We start from the raw sequence: 12,832 nt of genomic DNA on the forward strand, positions 1-12,832 counted from the left end.
TGGCAAAGGCGATGGAAAAAAATGGCAAATTCTAACCCAGTTAAGCTAAAAGAAAATCAGCATGTGGGAAAATTTGTTTAGGTTTTATGTGTGTGTGTGTAAGTTTTATTATAAGCATTTATTTGAATATTTATGAATCAAATGGAAGAGAGCAACTCCCATTATTTTTAAAGAATGGACTACTACTGTGTGGGTGTCATGCTGCCAGGATGTAAATGAACTTATTTGGAGCTGATGCAGCCACTGCTTAGAAGACAGGGGGAGATGTTTATGAGCTTTCAGAGCAAAGTGGGGCCTTTGGTTGGTCTGCTGCTTGCCAGAAGGGGCTGGCTTCCCATCACCCTGGCTTGGAAACCCTGGGTCTGAGCTGAGAGCAGGGCTGGAGCAGAGAGGTGGTGAACTGCCTTTTGCTGGTAGAAGTTGTTTATGTAGCTGGCGATCAAAAGGGTGATTTCAAGAATCTAAAACAAGAAAAGTGGAATTGTTATCCTTTTGAGAAGTTCTCATCATTTTCCAAAGAGAGTGAAGGGTTGGCCACGAGTGGTCTCCATCTGCAAGTGCCCAGGCCACCAGAATTCCCTTTCAACCAGATCAAACAGTGGAGTACAGCTGACCCTTGAACAACACAGGGCTTAGGGGCCCTGACACTCTGAGCAGTCAGAAATCTGTGTGTAACTTTGCAGCGCCCCTCTGTAGCCGCGGTTCCTCTGAATCCGTAGTTCCACATCCATGGATTCAACTAACCATGGATCGTGTAGTAATATAGTATTTACAATTGAAAAAAAATCTATGTATAAGTGGACTTGTGCAGTTCATACCTGTATTGTTCAAGAATCAACTGTACTTACATGTTCAGCACCATCTATTTTTCCATTACTTAAACCAGCAGAAAGTAGTACTTAAAAAAAAAGTCAAATTTAGTGGCAACATTAGAAAATGTGACAAGAGTAGAATTCTGTCAGTTATCTTAAAGCCATACTTGTGAACACGTGAATAAGAAATTCAGTGTATTATATTAACTTTTTATTTAAACTGAAGTGTGCCATGATCTTCTGCACTTACTGTCTGCCTTCACTTAAGTATAGATTTAATTAAGAAACATATATGCCATTTTTTAAGGCTTCAGATTCTAAAAAAGTAGTCTCTTTTAGTTGATAATTTTAAGACAAAGTTTTAGAAAAATTAGTTTCTCATTCTTTTCCCTAAAATTGGAATCAAATGTTAGAATGCAGCCCTTTTATTTATTGCTTTTATTTAGAGATCTTAAAACTACATAGCTTGTTAAAATTGTAAAGAAACAAGTATGTCTTAATTTGAAAACCTCACTCTTCTCACTAATGAGTCCATTAAGTGAATTATTCCAAGTAAATAAGATAATGCATATAAAATACGTGACAATAACAGCTTATGCCAGGACCACTTATTTTTATCTTTCTGTACACCAGGCACTGAGCTAAACATTTTATGTTTTAAAAGTAATTAGTTCATTAAGTTTTGGCTGTGCTGGATCTTTATCGCTCTGTGGGCTTTGTCTAGTTGGGGCAAGTGAGGGCTAATCTCTGGTGGGGTTCGTGGGCTTCTCGTTGCCATGGCTTCTCTTTTTGTGGAACACGGGCTCTAGCTCAGCAGTCATGGAGCACAGGCTGAGTTGCCCCACAGCATGCGGAATCTTCCCAGACCAGAGATTGAACCCATGTCCCCTGCATTGGCAGGCAGACTCCCAAATACTAGACTACCAGGAAAGTCTGGGCTAAACACTTCATGATTCCTCACTTAATTCAGAAAAAATAAAAGGAACATTATACCATTTTTTAGATGAAGAAACCAAGGCTTAGGGAGAAGATGTAAGCCAAAATTTAGACCTATGATTGTATGATTAATAGAGTTTGTTTTCCCATCAAGAACTTAAGTCTTCACACAATAAATATTTTAGTGTGAGAAAAACTAGCATAAAAAAGTTAGCATAAAGGCTTCTACTCACCTTGGGTTTTGCCATAGCAAAAATCAATTTCTCTGTTGGTTTCTCCTTTGAATGTGCATTGTTAATGACTACCATAAAATCATCTTGATAACCTCCAAAGGTCATTAGACTCTTGTATACATAGCTGACTATTAACCTCTTCAAAGAGAAAAAAAAGTAAATATGTTATACACTATTTTCAGAGAAAGATGAGAGATGATTAATAATATATATCTCCATTAAGATGCTGATACAGATGGAAAACAACTGTAGATGGAAAATGTTTGTAATTCCATACAGTTTCAAAAAGCAAAACTTGAATTTGCTGTGTACCAGTAACTATTTACATAGCATTTACACTGTATTTGTCCTTAAAGATTTCTATCTGTCTATCTAACTGCCTATCTACCTATCTGGTTGAATCATATGAACCTGATGCTTTTTTAAGGTAAAAAAATGGTCAAATATTGGCAAATCCATATAGTTCACCCTGATAAACAGCTCTTGATATATGTAAACATAAGGAGTACCAAGTACACTACTTATTTTTTAACTTTCTGCTTCTTTTAACTTAATAGCATGTTATGAACATCTTTCCATGACACCAAACATACTTGCTATTGTATAAAATCATTTTAAATGATTTTATAGACATTTATTTAGATTTTATAGACAGACATTATTTAACTAATCTATTGAAGAATATTTAAATTTTTTTGTTACTATCTTACTTCAGTGAATATTTACTTACTCCAGTGAATATTGGGACATATTTCATAATACACATAATTATTTCTATGGTTATAAACCTCAACAGCTAAAATTGCTATCTCAAAAAAGTAAGCTTTCGAAACTCAGAAACATTATACCCATTTACATTTCCAGGGTTTTGCAGTTTTGATAACACAAGATACCATCAATTTGTTTGAAGTTCTGCCAATCTGATTGGTGACAAGTAGAATCTCACTGTATTAAACTGAATTTACTTGATGGTGAGATTAACATCTAAATATTTACTGAATATTAGTATTTCTTCTGTGAACTGCCTTGGCCCATTTGTCTATTGCTATGTTCATCATTTCTTTACTATCTGGAAAAACATCCACGTTCCTAAAGGATAACAACCCTTTGTCATACATGCAGCAAATACTTTTTCCCAATGTGTTACTAAAACAATTTTTAAAATATAATTCAAAGATGTACAGCCTAAAAGGAAAGGAATCTGTGTATTTAATGATTAGCTTGCAAGACTTGGAGCAGATCATCCCAGTACTGGACACCTCCTCCGCTGTACGTCCATCTCTCAGAATCAACAAACTGGTTTACTTGGCTAAGGTAACTCAACACTGGTGTATAATTCTTGTTGACTTTAAGTCACTGGTTTTATAATCTATCTTCAGATTATTTATTCAAGAACTAAAAGGCCTTCAAGAAACATGCCATGCCATGCTAAGTCGCTTCAGTCATGTCCAACTCTTTGTAACCCTATGGACTGTAGCCTACCAGGCTCCTCTGTCCATGGGAGCCTCCAGGCAAGAACACTGGAGTGGGTTGCCAATGCCCTCCTCTAGGGGATCTTCTCGACCCAGAGATCGAACCGATGCAGCCTGTGGTTCCTGCACTGTAGGCAAATTCTTTACCGCTGAACCATAGGGAAGCCCATTCAAGAAATATAAACGCCTTCAAAGAGTTTCCAACAGTTATAAGGAGAAACAGTAACTAAAACACTAAAGGACAGTCTCATTTCCGAGAAATTCTCAGTGATTCTGACTATAGCCACAAGTAGGAGAGCCCATTACATCTACCAGGTGAATTGAGTGATCCCTGTCCACCAGGTTAAAAAAGATTTTTTAAAAGTAATCTGATATATATATAATATGATAGAAAATAAAGTGAATTTCAGATAAATGAATAAATAGAAATCACAGTTTGACTTTATAATCATGTAAATAACTCTAAAGATACTGTATATGTACAAGTGAATGGGTAAGCAATACTATGGGAAAGTACAGAAATTGTCACAGAAGTTTTAGTGAAACCGAACTTAAAATTCTGCTAACTGAAGTTTCTACCTTAATGTTATCTTCAAGAGATATCTTAATGTTATCTTAATGTTATAACTTAATGTTATACCTTAATGTTATCTTCAAGAGATATGTTATCTTAATGTTATTTTACACAGGAAGCCACCTTCTGAACATTATAAATGAGTGGTCATTTTACAAATACAACCGTGACTGCAATTTAGTCATGGTATCTTAATATTTTTCTCATACTCAATACATAGCTTGTCTAATCTTATTTTAAAAGATGAAATTATAATCACGGTTGTATTCATAAAATGACTTCATGATATAGTATTAGGAAGGATATTTTTCTGTGTATAAGAAAAATAAGATTAAGGTATCATTACCTTCTGTTTATGGAATACTGAGCAATGGAAATAGTTGACTCAATGCAAAACTTAATCTTACCATGGAGTTGTATTCTAAGATGCTTAAACCATCCTCATGTACAGCCAGCCACATGAACGTACTTCCAAGGGACGATGGGGTTATGGGCTATGAAGAGGTAAAAATATACTCTATAATAGATGCTAAACAAAATTACAGAAATGTTTTAGTCTAAATGCAGTATGACATTTCTAAGAACAACAGCAACAATATCTTATTATTAAAAATCTCACTTGAGGAGTAGACAGTGTGGTATAATGGAAAGAACAGTGAATTAGGAGACCCAAATTTGGCTCTTGAATTTGGGTTTGAGACCCAAATCTGTTATTTATTAACACGTGTATTTGGACAGGCCACCTAATCTAACCCCCAGCAGGGTTTGTCTCTCCTTCCTCAGTGTCATGTTACTCTTAACCATCAGTGGTTTCCAGACCTATTGCAACACTGGTTGCGAGTTCCTGAAAGTGTGAGATAACTTATCTGAAACTATGGGCTTCTGTATCCCTAGAGCTCAGCTCTGTGTCTGGCAAACAAAATTCCTAATTACTAAATAATACAAATGAGTGACAGAGTAAATGAGTGGATGGATGAATGAATAAAGAGAAGAAAGCAGAGCTAAAGGGCTGTCTTCAGTCTACTGATTAAGCCTTCTGAGTGTAAGAAATGATTTTGGCAGGGTAAACTGGAGCAGAAGGGAAAAGACAGAGACGCTGATGGCTTTCCTGCTCTTTCCTCAGTGTCCTTTCATGGTTTTCTTTATATTGTTGGAAATTCCCTTATTTTCTTTTAAAAGTTGAATATACTAAACCTGGGGTTACGGTTACCACTTTATATTCTACTCAACTGGATAGCCTCCCCCTACCATTTCTTACTTTTGCAAGAAATAGCTTGGCACCAAAGAATGGCCACTTCCTGGCTACTGTCAAATAGATTCGCACACAATCAGCAGCACTGTGTCCTCGGAGGGCCATCCACCTGGTTGACAGTCGCTGGCAAAGCTGCCTAAAAAAAAAAAAAGAACAAAAACACAAACAGTGTATCATCCTCCCACGATAAAGCTCTCCTTGACCCAATGGTAGACACCACTGGGAGAGCTACCCAGGGGATGCTACCCAGGGGACGCTGTGGTTTAGTGGCACCCATCTAACCACTGTCCACCCCTTGTCCTTTGTGTAGCATTCCTTTCACCAAATTCCCCTATTTGTTAGTGCTCTCAGTATGACCTAGGTTCCCTGCTCCCCATTCCCTTAAGGTAAAAATTTAAAATCTGATAAGCTAACATCAAACCTTTGCATAATTAGCCTAGAATCTCATGGGAATTACTTTCATTTTTAAAGAAGTACAAGAATTGGAGACTGAGGAATGAATCCCCAACGCTGGAATTTAGGTGCTGTCACTCAGGCTTGGAGAGATAGATGCTGGGTACAGGGGAAACTCTTAAATCATGAAGGCAACCACTTATTCTACAGAGACAACAGACTAATCACAAATGTTTCTATTTTAAAAAACTTCATGGTGAATTTGGATTTGCCTCTATTTTTGAATCTATGCCTTTTCTTTATAAGTTTTCAAAAATCAAAACTCCAAATTAATAGAGTGGAATTAAAAATTTTTATTAAAAAACTTTGTGTAAGAAGATACTTTATTTTTATTCCGATTTGTTTTTAATGGAATACCCTAAGAGGTAAAAAATTTTTGGTAGGTAAATATTTCATAAAATTAAACCTATTAGCCAATTTTTTCCTTTTATTTATTAGCAAGGTTAATTTGGACAAGAATGAATAAGATCAAATAAAAAGAGGATCTTAAGGCACATTTTTTTCTTATTGAAAAAGTTTAAATCTAGCCACTAAGGTTTCCAAGCACATCTCAAATAAAAACAACTATAACTTCTTGGTATTCAACAGTATTTTAAAAATCTTGAGCAAATCGTTACATATAATTTTTTTCACCTTTAAAATTTGTACAGAAAAATATCCCTGAAAAACTAGTGCATATCTGCCCTTTAAATAGTTCTTTACCTTAGCTGTTCTTCAGAAGAGTCATCTCTATACCTTTTAGGATAAAATTTCTCTATGACTTGTTTTAGAGTTTGATTCGCTTTGCACTGATTAGTAACATGACCTGCTGGAGTGGAAAAAGGTCTTTCAAAATCTCCAATCTCCACCTAATTGGAAACCCAAAAAAGAGAAAATAGAGGATATTTTAAAAGAATTTTTAGAAAGAAAATTAGTTTTATTTTTTTTCTAAACACTGTAACATACAACATATAAATCTATTTGTCATGACTGTGTGACTATGGAATTTGTAATCATATAAAAATACTATTATTTAAATCTAAATTTCATTTGAAGTTTAATTATGAAACAAGTCTGTAATTCAAGCATTCCATGTGGGATTCCCTGGTGGCTCAGCTGGTAAAGAATCTGCCTGCAAAGCAGGAAACCCAGGTTTGATTCCTGGGTTGGGAAGATCCCCTGCAGAAGGAAATGGCAACTCACTCCAGTATTCTTGCCTGGGAAATCCCATGGTCAGAGGAGCCTGAAGGGCTACAGTCCACAGAGTTGCAAAGAGTTGGGCACGACTGACTAACATGATACAATATAGTTTCATTTCTACATTAATCATCCTAGGCTAAAATCTGACAGTACAGTATTTGCTCAAGGTCACTTAACTCTACTATTGCCTGTAACAAAACTAGATAATTTTTCATTTTAAAGGTACAATTTTGGTTGGTGATAATAAGGCAAAAATCAGTTAGAAATGAAAAATAGATATAAAGGTATGAAAAATCTTTTTAAAGTATTACTTGCACTTTTTAAGGGTCTCTACTGAATATAATGGGAGCAAGTACTACATTCTCATCACTTCCTAGATTTTCTCCGTAATTGTGACTGTATGCATCCCCTCAAACTATTGCTCAGTTTTTTCTGGAAACAATGCCCTTCACTACCTTTTTTCCCTGAATGAAAGAATGTTCAATCCTTATTTCTATTAACAGACTATACAGATGCCACCCCTCTACCAACCCATCAAACCATCCATCCATCTATCCTTCCCTCTCTCCATCCACTCTCCCACCCATTCATTCATCCAAACCTGTACTGAGTTCTCATTATATGTCAGGCACTGTGCTAATTTATATGAGAGAGAAAAAAGTTGAGCACAGTTCCTGTCCTCAGAGAGTTTACTGTCTGGTAGAGGAGACTGAAGAATAAATATATACTTGTGATAAACTGTGTTAAGTGCTTTCTTTGTATATGGTACCAAAGAGGGTTCAAGGAGCGAGATGGGGTGGGAGGCACATTGAACATCCACATCCTTACCTATAACACACCTCAGCAAGCAGATGGAGGATTCCATCATGACTGAGATGGTCCTACAGAAAGCACTGGTTCTCCATCTCAAAAGGGTCTCTCTGTCTCCAGGTAAGCTGTTGGCACAACATGCCTCTGAGACTTGACTCCTGTGACTTCTCTTATCTAGTTCTTACTCTGACCAGCTACTGTCTAAATTCCTCAGCTGAGCTTTGCTCTTACAGTCAATTCCTATAATTTTCTAGGTTCCCTGTTCTTGGTCTGGCTTTGCTGTTCAACTTTTTCACTCCCATCTCCTCTCTAATCAGTTGTTGTTCAGTTGCTCAGTCCGATCCAACTCTGCGACCTCATGGACTGTAGCACACCAGGTTTCCCTGTCTTTCACCATCTCGTGAGGTATTATCCTAATTTCCTTACACCAAATAAAAGCTGTCCATCTGCTCTTCAAATACACTGAAATCCTGCCCCCAGAGCAAGCTTTTCATTGTCCCCACCTATCAGTAGACAGTACTCAGCACAGCTAGCTGTGAACCCTTAAACCAGGATTTAACCTCCAAGGATATGGCAGTTGTATAAACAATAGTTACAAACATAGTAAGCTATTTAAGGCAACCCTGGCTGTTAGGAAACCCTGTAATGGAATATTCAAGTTCCAGGTCACTCTCTCTGGCCCCAGGCATACTGTTTAGCACAGAATGATCACAATAAATGTTTGGAGAATTAACTGCAAATATTTGGAGAGTCAACTTAGGTATTCCCCATATGGCGCTTCCTAGGTGGTATGAGTGGTAAGGAACTTGCCTGCCAATGCAGGAGACATAAGAGACGTGGGTTCAATCCCTGGGTCAGGAAGATTCCTTGGAGGAGGGCATGGCAACCCACCCCAGTATTCTTTCTTGCATGGAGAATTCCATGGACAGAGGAGCCTGGCAGGCTATAGTCCATGTGTGTGTATTAATTGCTCAGTCGTGTCTGACTCTGTGCAACCCCATGGACTCGTCTGTCCATGGAATTCTCCAGACAAGAATATTGGAGTGGGTTGCCATTTTCTCCTCAAAAGAAGTCCATGGGGTCGCACAAAGTGGGAAAATACTTAGCAACCGAGCATGCATGCTTTCCCCATATGCCTCACATCAACATGGCACATTACCAGACACCATATACAATTAGAACATCAGCTCCAAGAACTTCCTGATTAAGACAGAGAATATCAACAAGGACCTACTAATACTCAAATTACAACAGAAATAACTTTATCTTCTACAGAGCTCAGATTTCCTTAGTGTATTTCATTTATCTCTGCAAAAACTACTCTGAAGAAGTGATCAGAGGTATTATTTACTTTTCCTTTTGTAGCTGGAGAAATTATACTTTTTAGTTAGTAAAGCGCTCAGAATTTTCTAGATGCATTGTTTTACCTTTCTACTCCTTTCAAAAATTCATCTAAAACATCAGAAGTATGTATCTCCAAAGAATTTGATAATTTTTCCGGGAGATAATTTTTTCTTTCTCCACAAAATTAAGTGTTAAGAAAACGAACTTAAATTTTAGCAAAAATGAGAGTGATTTTAACAGAGCCTCTGTGATGTTAGAGAATCAAAGCCTAGATAAGCAGATAATCAAAGCCCAGCACATGATAAGAAATTATTCCTAATCCTATCACCAAGAAAATATGTGACTTAGTTCTTTCCTCAGCTTTTTAAAACCGCAAAAACGGAATACTAGGTGTAGTATGAATGCTTTAGAGTCTGATGACCATAAAGTTACTAGGAAAGTAAACTAAATTACCAACTATTCATGCATCCAAGAACATGGTGGAGAATGGACTATGTGTTAAGCACTGTGCTAGATACAAAGATGACTAAGGAGAGCCCTTGCTTTCAGGAAGGCCATTGGGGTCAGGACAGTAACAGACATGCAAGGCATTACCGAAACCTTAACAGGAACATTTAACCAATCCAGGAAGAATTCAAGAAAGGTTTCTGGTATGAGTGACACCTAAGATAAAAATGAAAGGATCAGCTGAAGTTAACAGGTAGAGGCATGGGAGCAGAGGTATCTAAACAGAGGAGACAAACAAGTAACGCATAAAAGGAAAGAAAAAGTGAATCATATACAACTCAGGACCATAAAGTTCAAGACAGAGAGTATTAAGATATGAGCTTTGGCAAGGCCAAGAAGAGTTTAGATCATGACAGTCCTTCCATGTAAACAAGGGAATGACGCAGTGATTCACATGTTTTTTCGGTATCTACATTCCAGTTACTGTATTATCAGTGTTGCCTGAAAAACCACCATGGCACAGTTTCTAGGCCCAACCTTAGGAAAATGGCAGCTTCCACATATTGTCTCTTCTGGGACATTGCTCTTGTCACCCTACCACCATTCTGTGAGGAAGCACAAGCAGCCACTTGAAGAGGGGACAAGCAGGTGTTCCAATTGACGTAAGTTCCAAATAACAGCCAGCATCAGCTACCAGATGTGCGAGTGAACGAACCTTTCAGCCCTAAGCTATAGAGCCACAACCAGTCTACAAGTTATGCCTAGTGATCCCATATGAAGCAGAGACAAGCTGCCGTTACATATCCCTGCCCTAACTGTCATTTTGGGCTGAGTCTTAGAGTCATTTACTATGAAGCAATAGGCAACTGGAACGATCTCTCTAGATTCTGTTTGGAGAATAAAAGTATGTGGGGGACCAGACCAGAGAAAAACACATTAGTTAGAAGCCTGATGCAGAAGAGCAGGCAGGATATGATGAACCACAGCAATGGCAGTCAGCATGGAGAGGAAGGGACAGGGTCCCGGAGACTGGGGGGAAGGGAGAGGGAGGGCAGCGGCAGGGGTGATTCCTGGATTTGAAGCTTGCTTGGCAGATTGTGGAAAATTCTTAAAGAGACGGGAATATCAGACCACCTTACCTGTCTCCTGAGAAATGTGTATGTAGGTCAAGAAGCAACAGTTAGAACAGGACATGGAACAACAGACTGGTTCCAAATCGGGAAAGGAGTGTGTCAAGGCTGTATATTGTCACCCTGCTTATTTAACATATATGCAGAGTACATCATGTGAAATGCCAGGCTGGATGAAGCACAAGCTGGAATCAAGATTGCCGGCAGAAATATCAATAACCTCAGATATGTAGATGACACCACCCTTATGGCAGAAAGCAAAGAAGAACTAAACAGCCTCTTGATGAAGGTCAAAGAGCAGAAGTGAAAAAGTTGGTTTAAAACTCAACATTCAGAAAACTAAGATCATGGCATCCCATCCCATCACTTCATGGCAAACAGATGGGGAAACAATGGAAACAGTGAGAGACTTATTTTTCTGGACTCCAAAGTCACTGCAGATGGTGATTGCAGCCATGAAATTAAAAGATGCTTGCTCTTTGGAAGAAAAGTTATGACCAACCTAGACAGCATATCAAAAAGTTGAGACATTACTTTGTGGTCTAAAGTCCATCTAGTCAAAGCTATGTTTTTTCCAGTAGTCATGTATGGATGTGAGAGTTGGACTATAAAGAAAGCTGAGCACCAAAGAATTGATGCTTTTGAACTGTGGTGTTGGAGAAGACTCTTGAGAGTCCCTTGGACTGCAGGGAGATCAAACCAGTCAATCCTAAAGGAAATCAGTCCTGAATACTCATTGCAAGGACTGATGGTGAAGCTGAAACTCCAATACTTTGGCCACCTGATGCAAAGAACTGACTCACTGGAAAAGACCCTGATGTTGGGAAAGACTGAAGGCAAGAGGAGATGGGGGTGACAGAGGATGAGATGGTTGGATGGCATCACCAACTCTATGGACATGAGTTTAAGCAAGTTCAGGGAGTTGGTGATAGACAGGGAAGCCTGGCGTGCTGCAGTACACGGGGTTGCAAAGATTTGCACATGACTGAGTGAATGAACTGAACTGAACTGGCAGATGGAACAGAGGCAATGTCACAGAGAAGATGCAAATGTGAAGAAAGAAAAAGGAAGACGACTAGCTCCTGATATGCTGAACTTAAGGAGCCCATGAAAGCAATATGAACTGAGAGATAAGCTCTGGGAATCACGGGCATAGGTGGTAGATAAAATGAAGAGAGTGACTAAGATGTCTTGAGATGGTAGGAGTGAGGAGACCAAAAACCCTGGGGAATCTAAGCCAACAACACATCATTTTCCCTTAATTAAAATATGCAGAGACCCAGGTGGGGTAGAGACTCTGCATTGCCTTTCCTGACCATTCTCTTATCTTTCTGAGTAATAAAAACTTTGAATTCTTTAACGCTCATTGCTGCCCAGCTGAGACCACATTTTCTAGTGTCTCTTGTAGGTTGGCAAGATCAGGTGACTTAAGTTTGACCAAAGAAACATAAATGGAAACGTTCTATATAACTGCTAGGAAGATTCTCAAAAGCAGGAAGGCATGCCCTTCTTCAGTTCTTCCTCCATTCTGATGCCTGGAACACTGATGTAATGGCTGGAGCTCTGGCAGATCCCCAGGACCATGAAAATGACGACAGAATGGAGGAGAGGACAAAGCACACGTCCCTCTTGACTGTAGACACACCAGAATGCCTATCTCCCGCTGGGGAGGGGAAGATTTCTCCCCACTGTCCATCTAGAGAACTTTAACTTGGTCTAATAATTAAACTGACACCAGACCGATTATCAGGAGAAATTAACCAACTGAGTGCACAGAGGTCTCAGAGATACGCTGTATGCATGCTAAGTCATTTTAGTCATGCTGACTATTTGTGACCCTATGGACAATAGCCCCTCGGCTCCTCTGTCTATGAGATTCCCCAGGCAAGAATGCTGGAGTCGGTTGCTATGTCCGCTTCTAGAGGATCTTCCCAAGCCAGGGATCGAACCCATGTCTCTTACATCTCCTGTATTGGCCGGCAGGTTCTTTACCCAAAGAGCCCCCAGGGAAGCCCACTTATAGATACAAAACCCCTGAAATGACCAAAGCGAGCTATTTATATATCATTTTTAGACAAAGAAACAATTATTTACCAAGATCTAACAAAACAAAGAGCCTTGTGTTTGGGGTAGAAGACTAGTGAAGTAGTAACAGTTTGTTTATACAGCTTTCTTAGCCTTGAATTCTTA

The 12,832-nt window shown here is 38.6% G+C and overlaps 1 protein-coding gene across 1 annotated transcript in view; it reads right to left on the reverse strand.

Moving 5' to 3' along the window:
* PLEKHH2 (pleckstrin homology, MyTH4 and FERM domain containing H2) overlaps positions 1-12,832 on the reverse strand; it is an 89,830-nt gene continuing 76,998 nt past the window's right edge. The window contains exons 25-29 of the mRNA XM_068977880.1: positions 6,435-6,580; positions 5,286-5,415; positions 4,435-4,521; positions 1,982-2,119; positions 1-461 (exon numbers count right to left, since the gene is read on the reverse strand). Coding sequence (XP_068833981.1) covers positions 279-461; positions 1,982-2,119; positions 4,435-4,521; positions 5,286-5,415; positions 6,435-6,580 — 684 coding nt within the window. The 3' untranslated portion in view covers positions 1-278. The remainder of the gene's footprint in view (positions 462-1,981; positions 2,120-4,434; positions 4,522-5,285; positions 5,416-6,434; positions 6,581-12,832) is intronic.

This window comes from Capricornis sumatraensis, chromosome 1 (assembly GCF_032405125.1).
Source record: "Capricornis sumatraensis isolate serow.1 chromosome 1, serow.2, whole genome shotgun sequence".
Taxonomy (NCBI): Eukaryota; Metazoa; Chordata; class Mammalia; order Artiodactyla; family Bovidae; genus Capricornis; species Capricornis sumatraensis.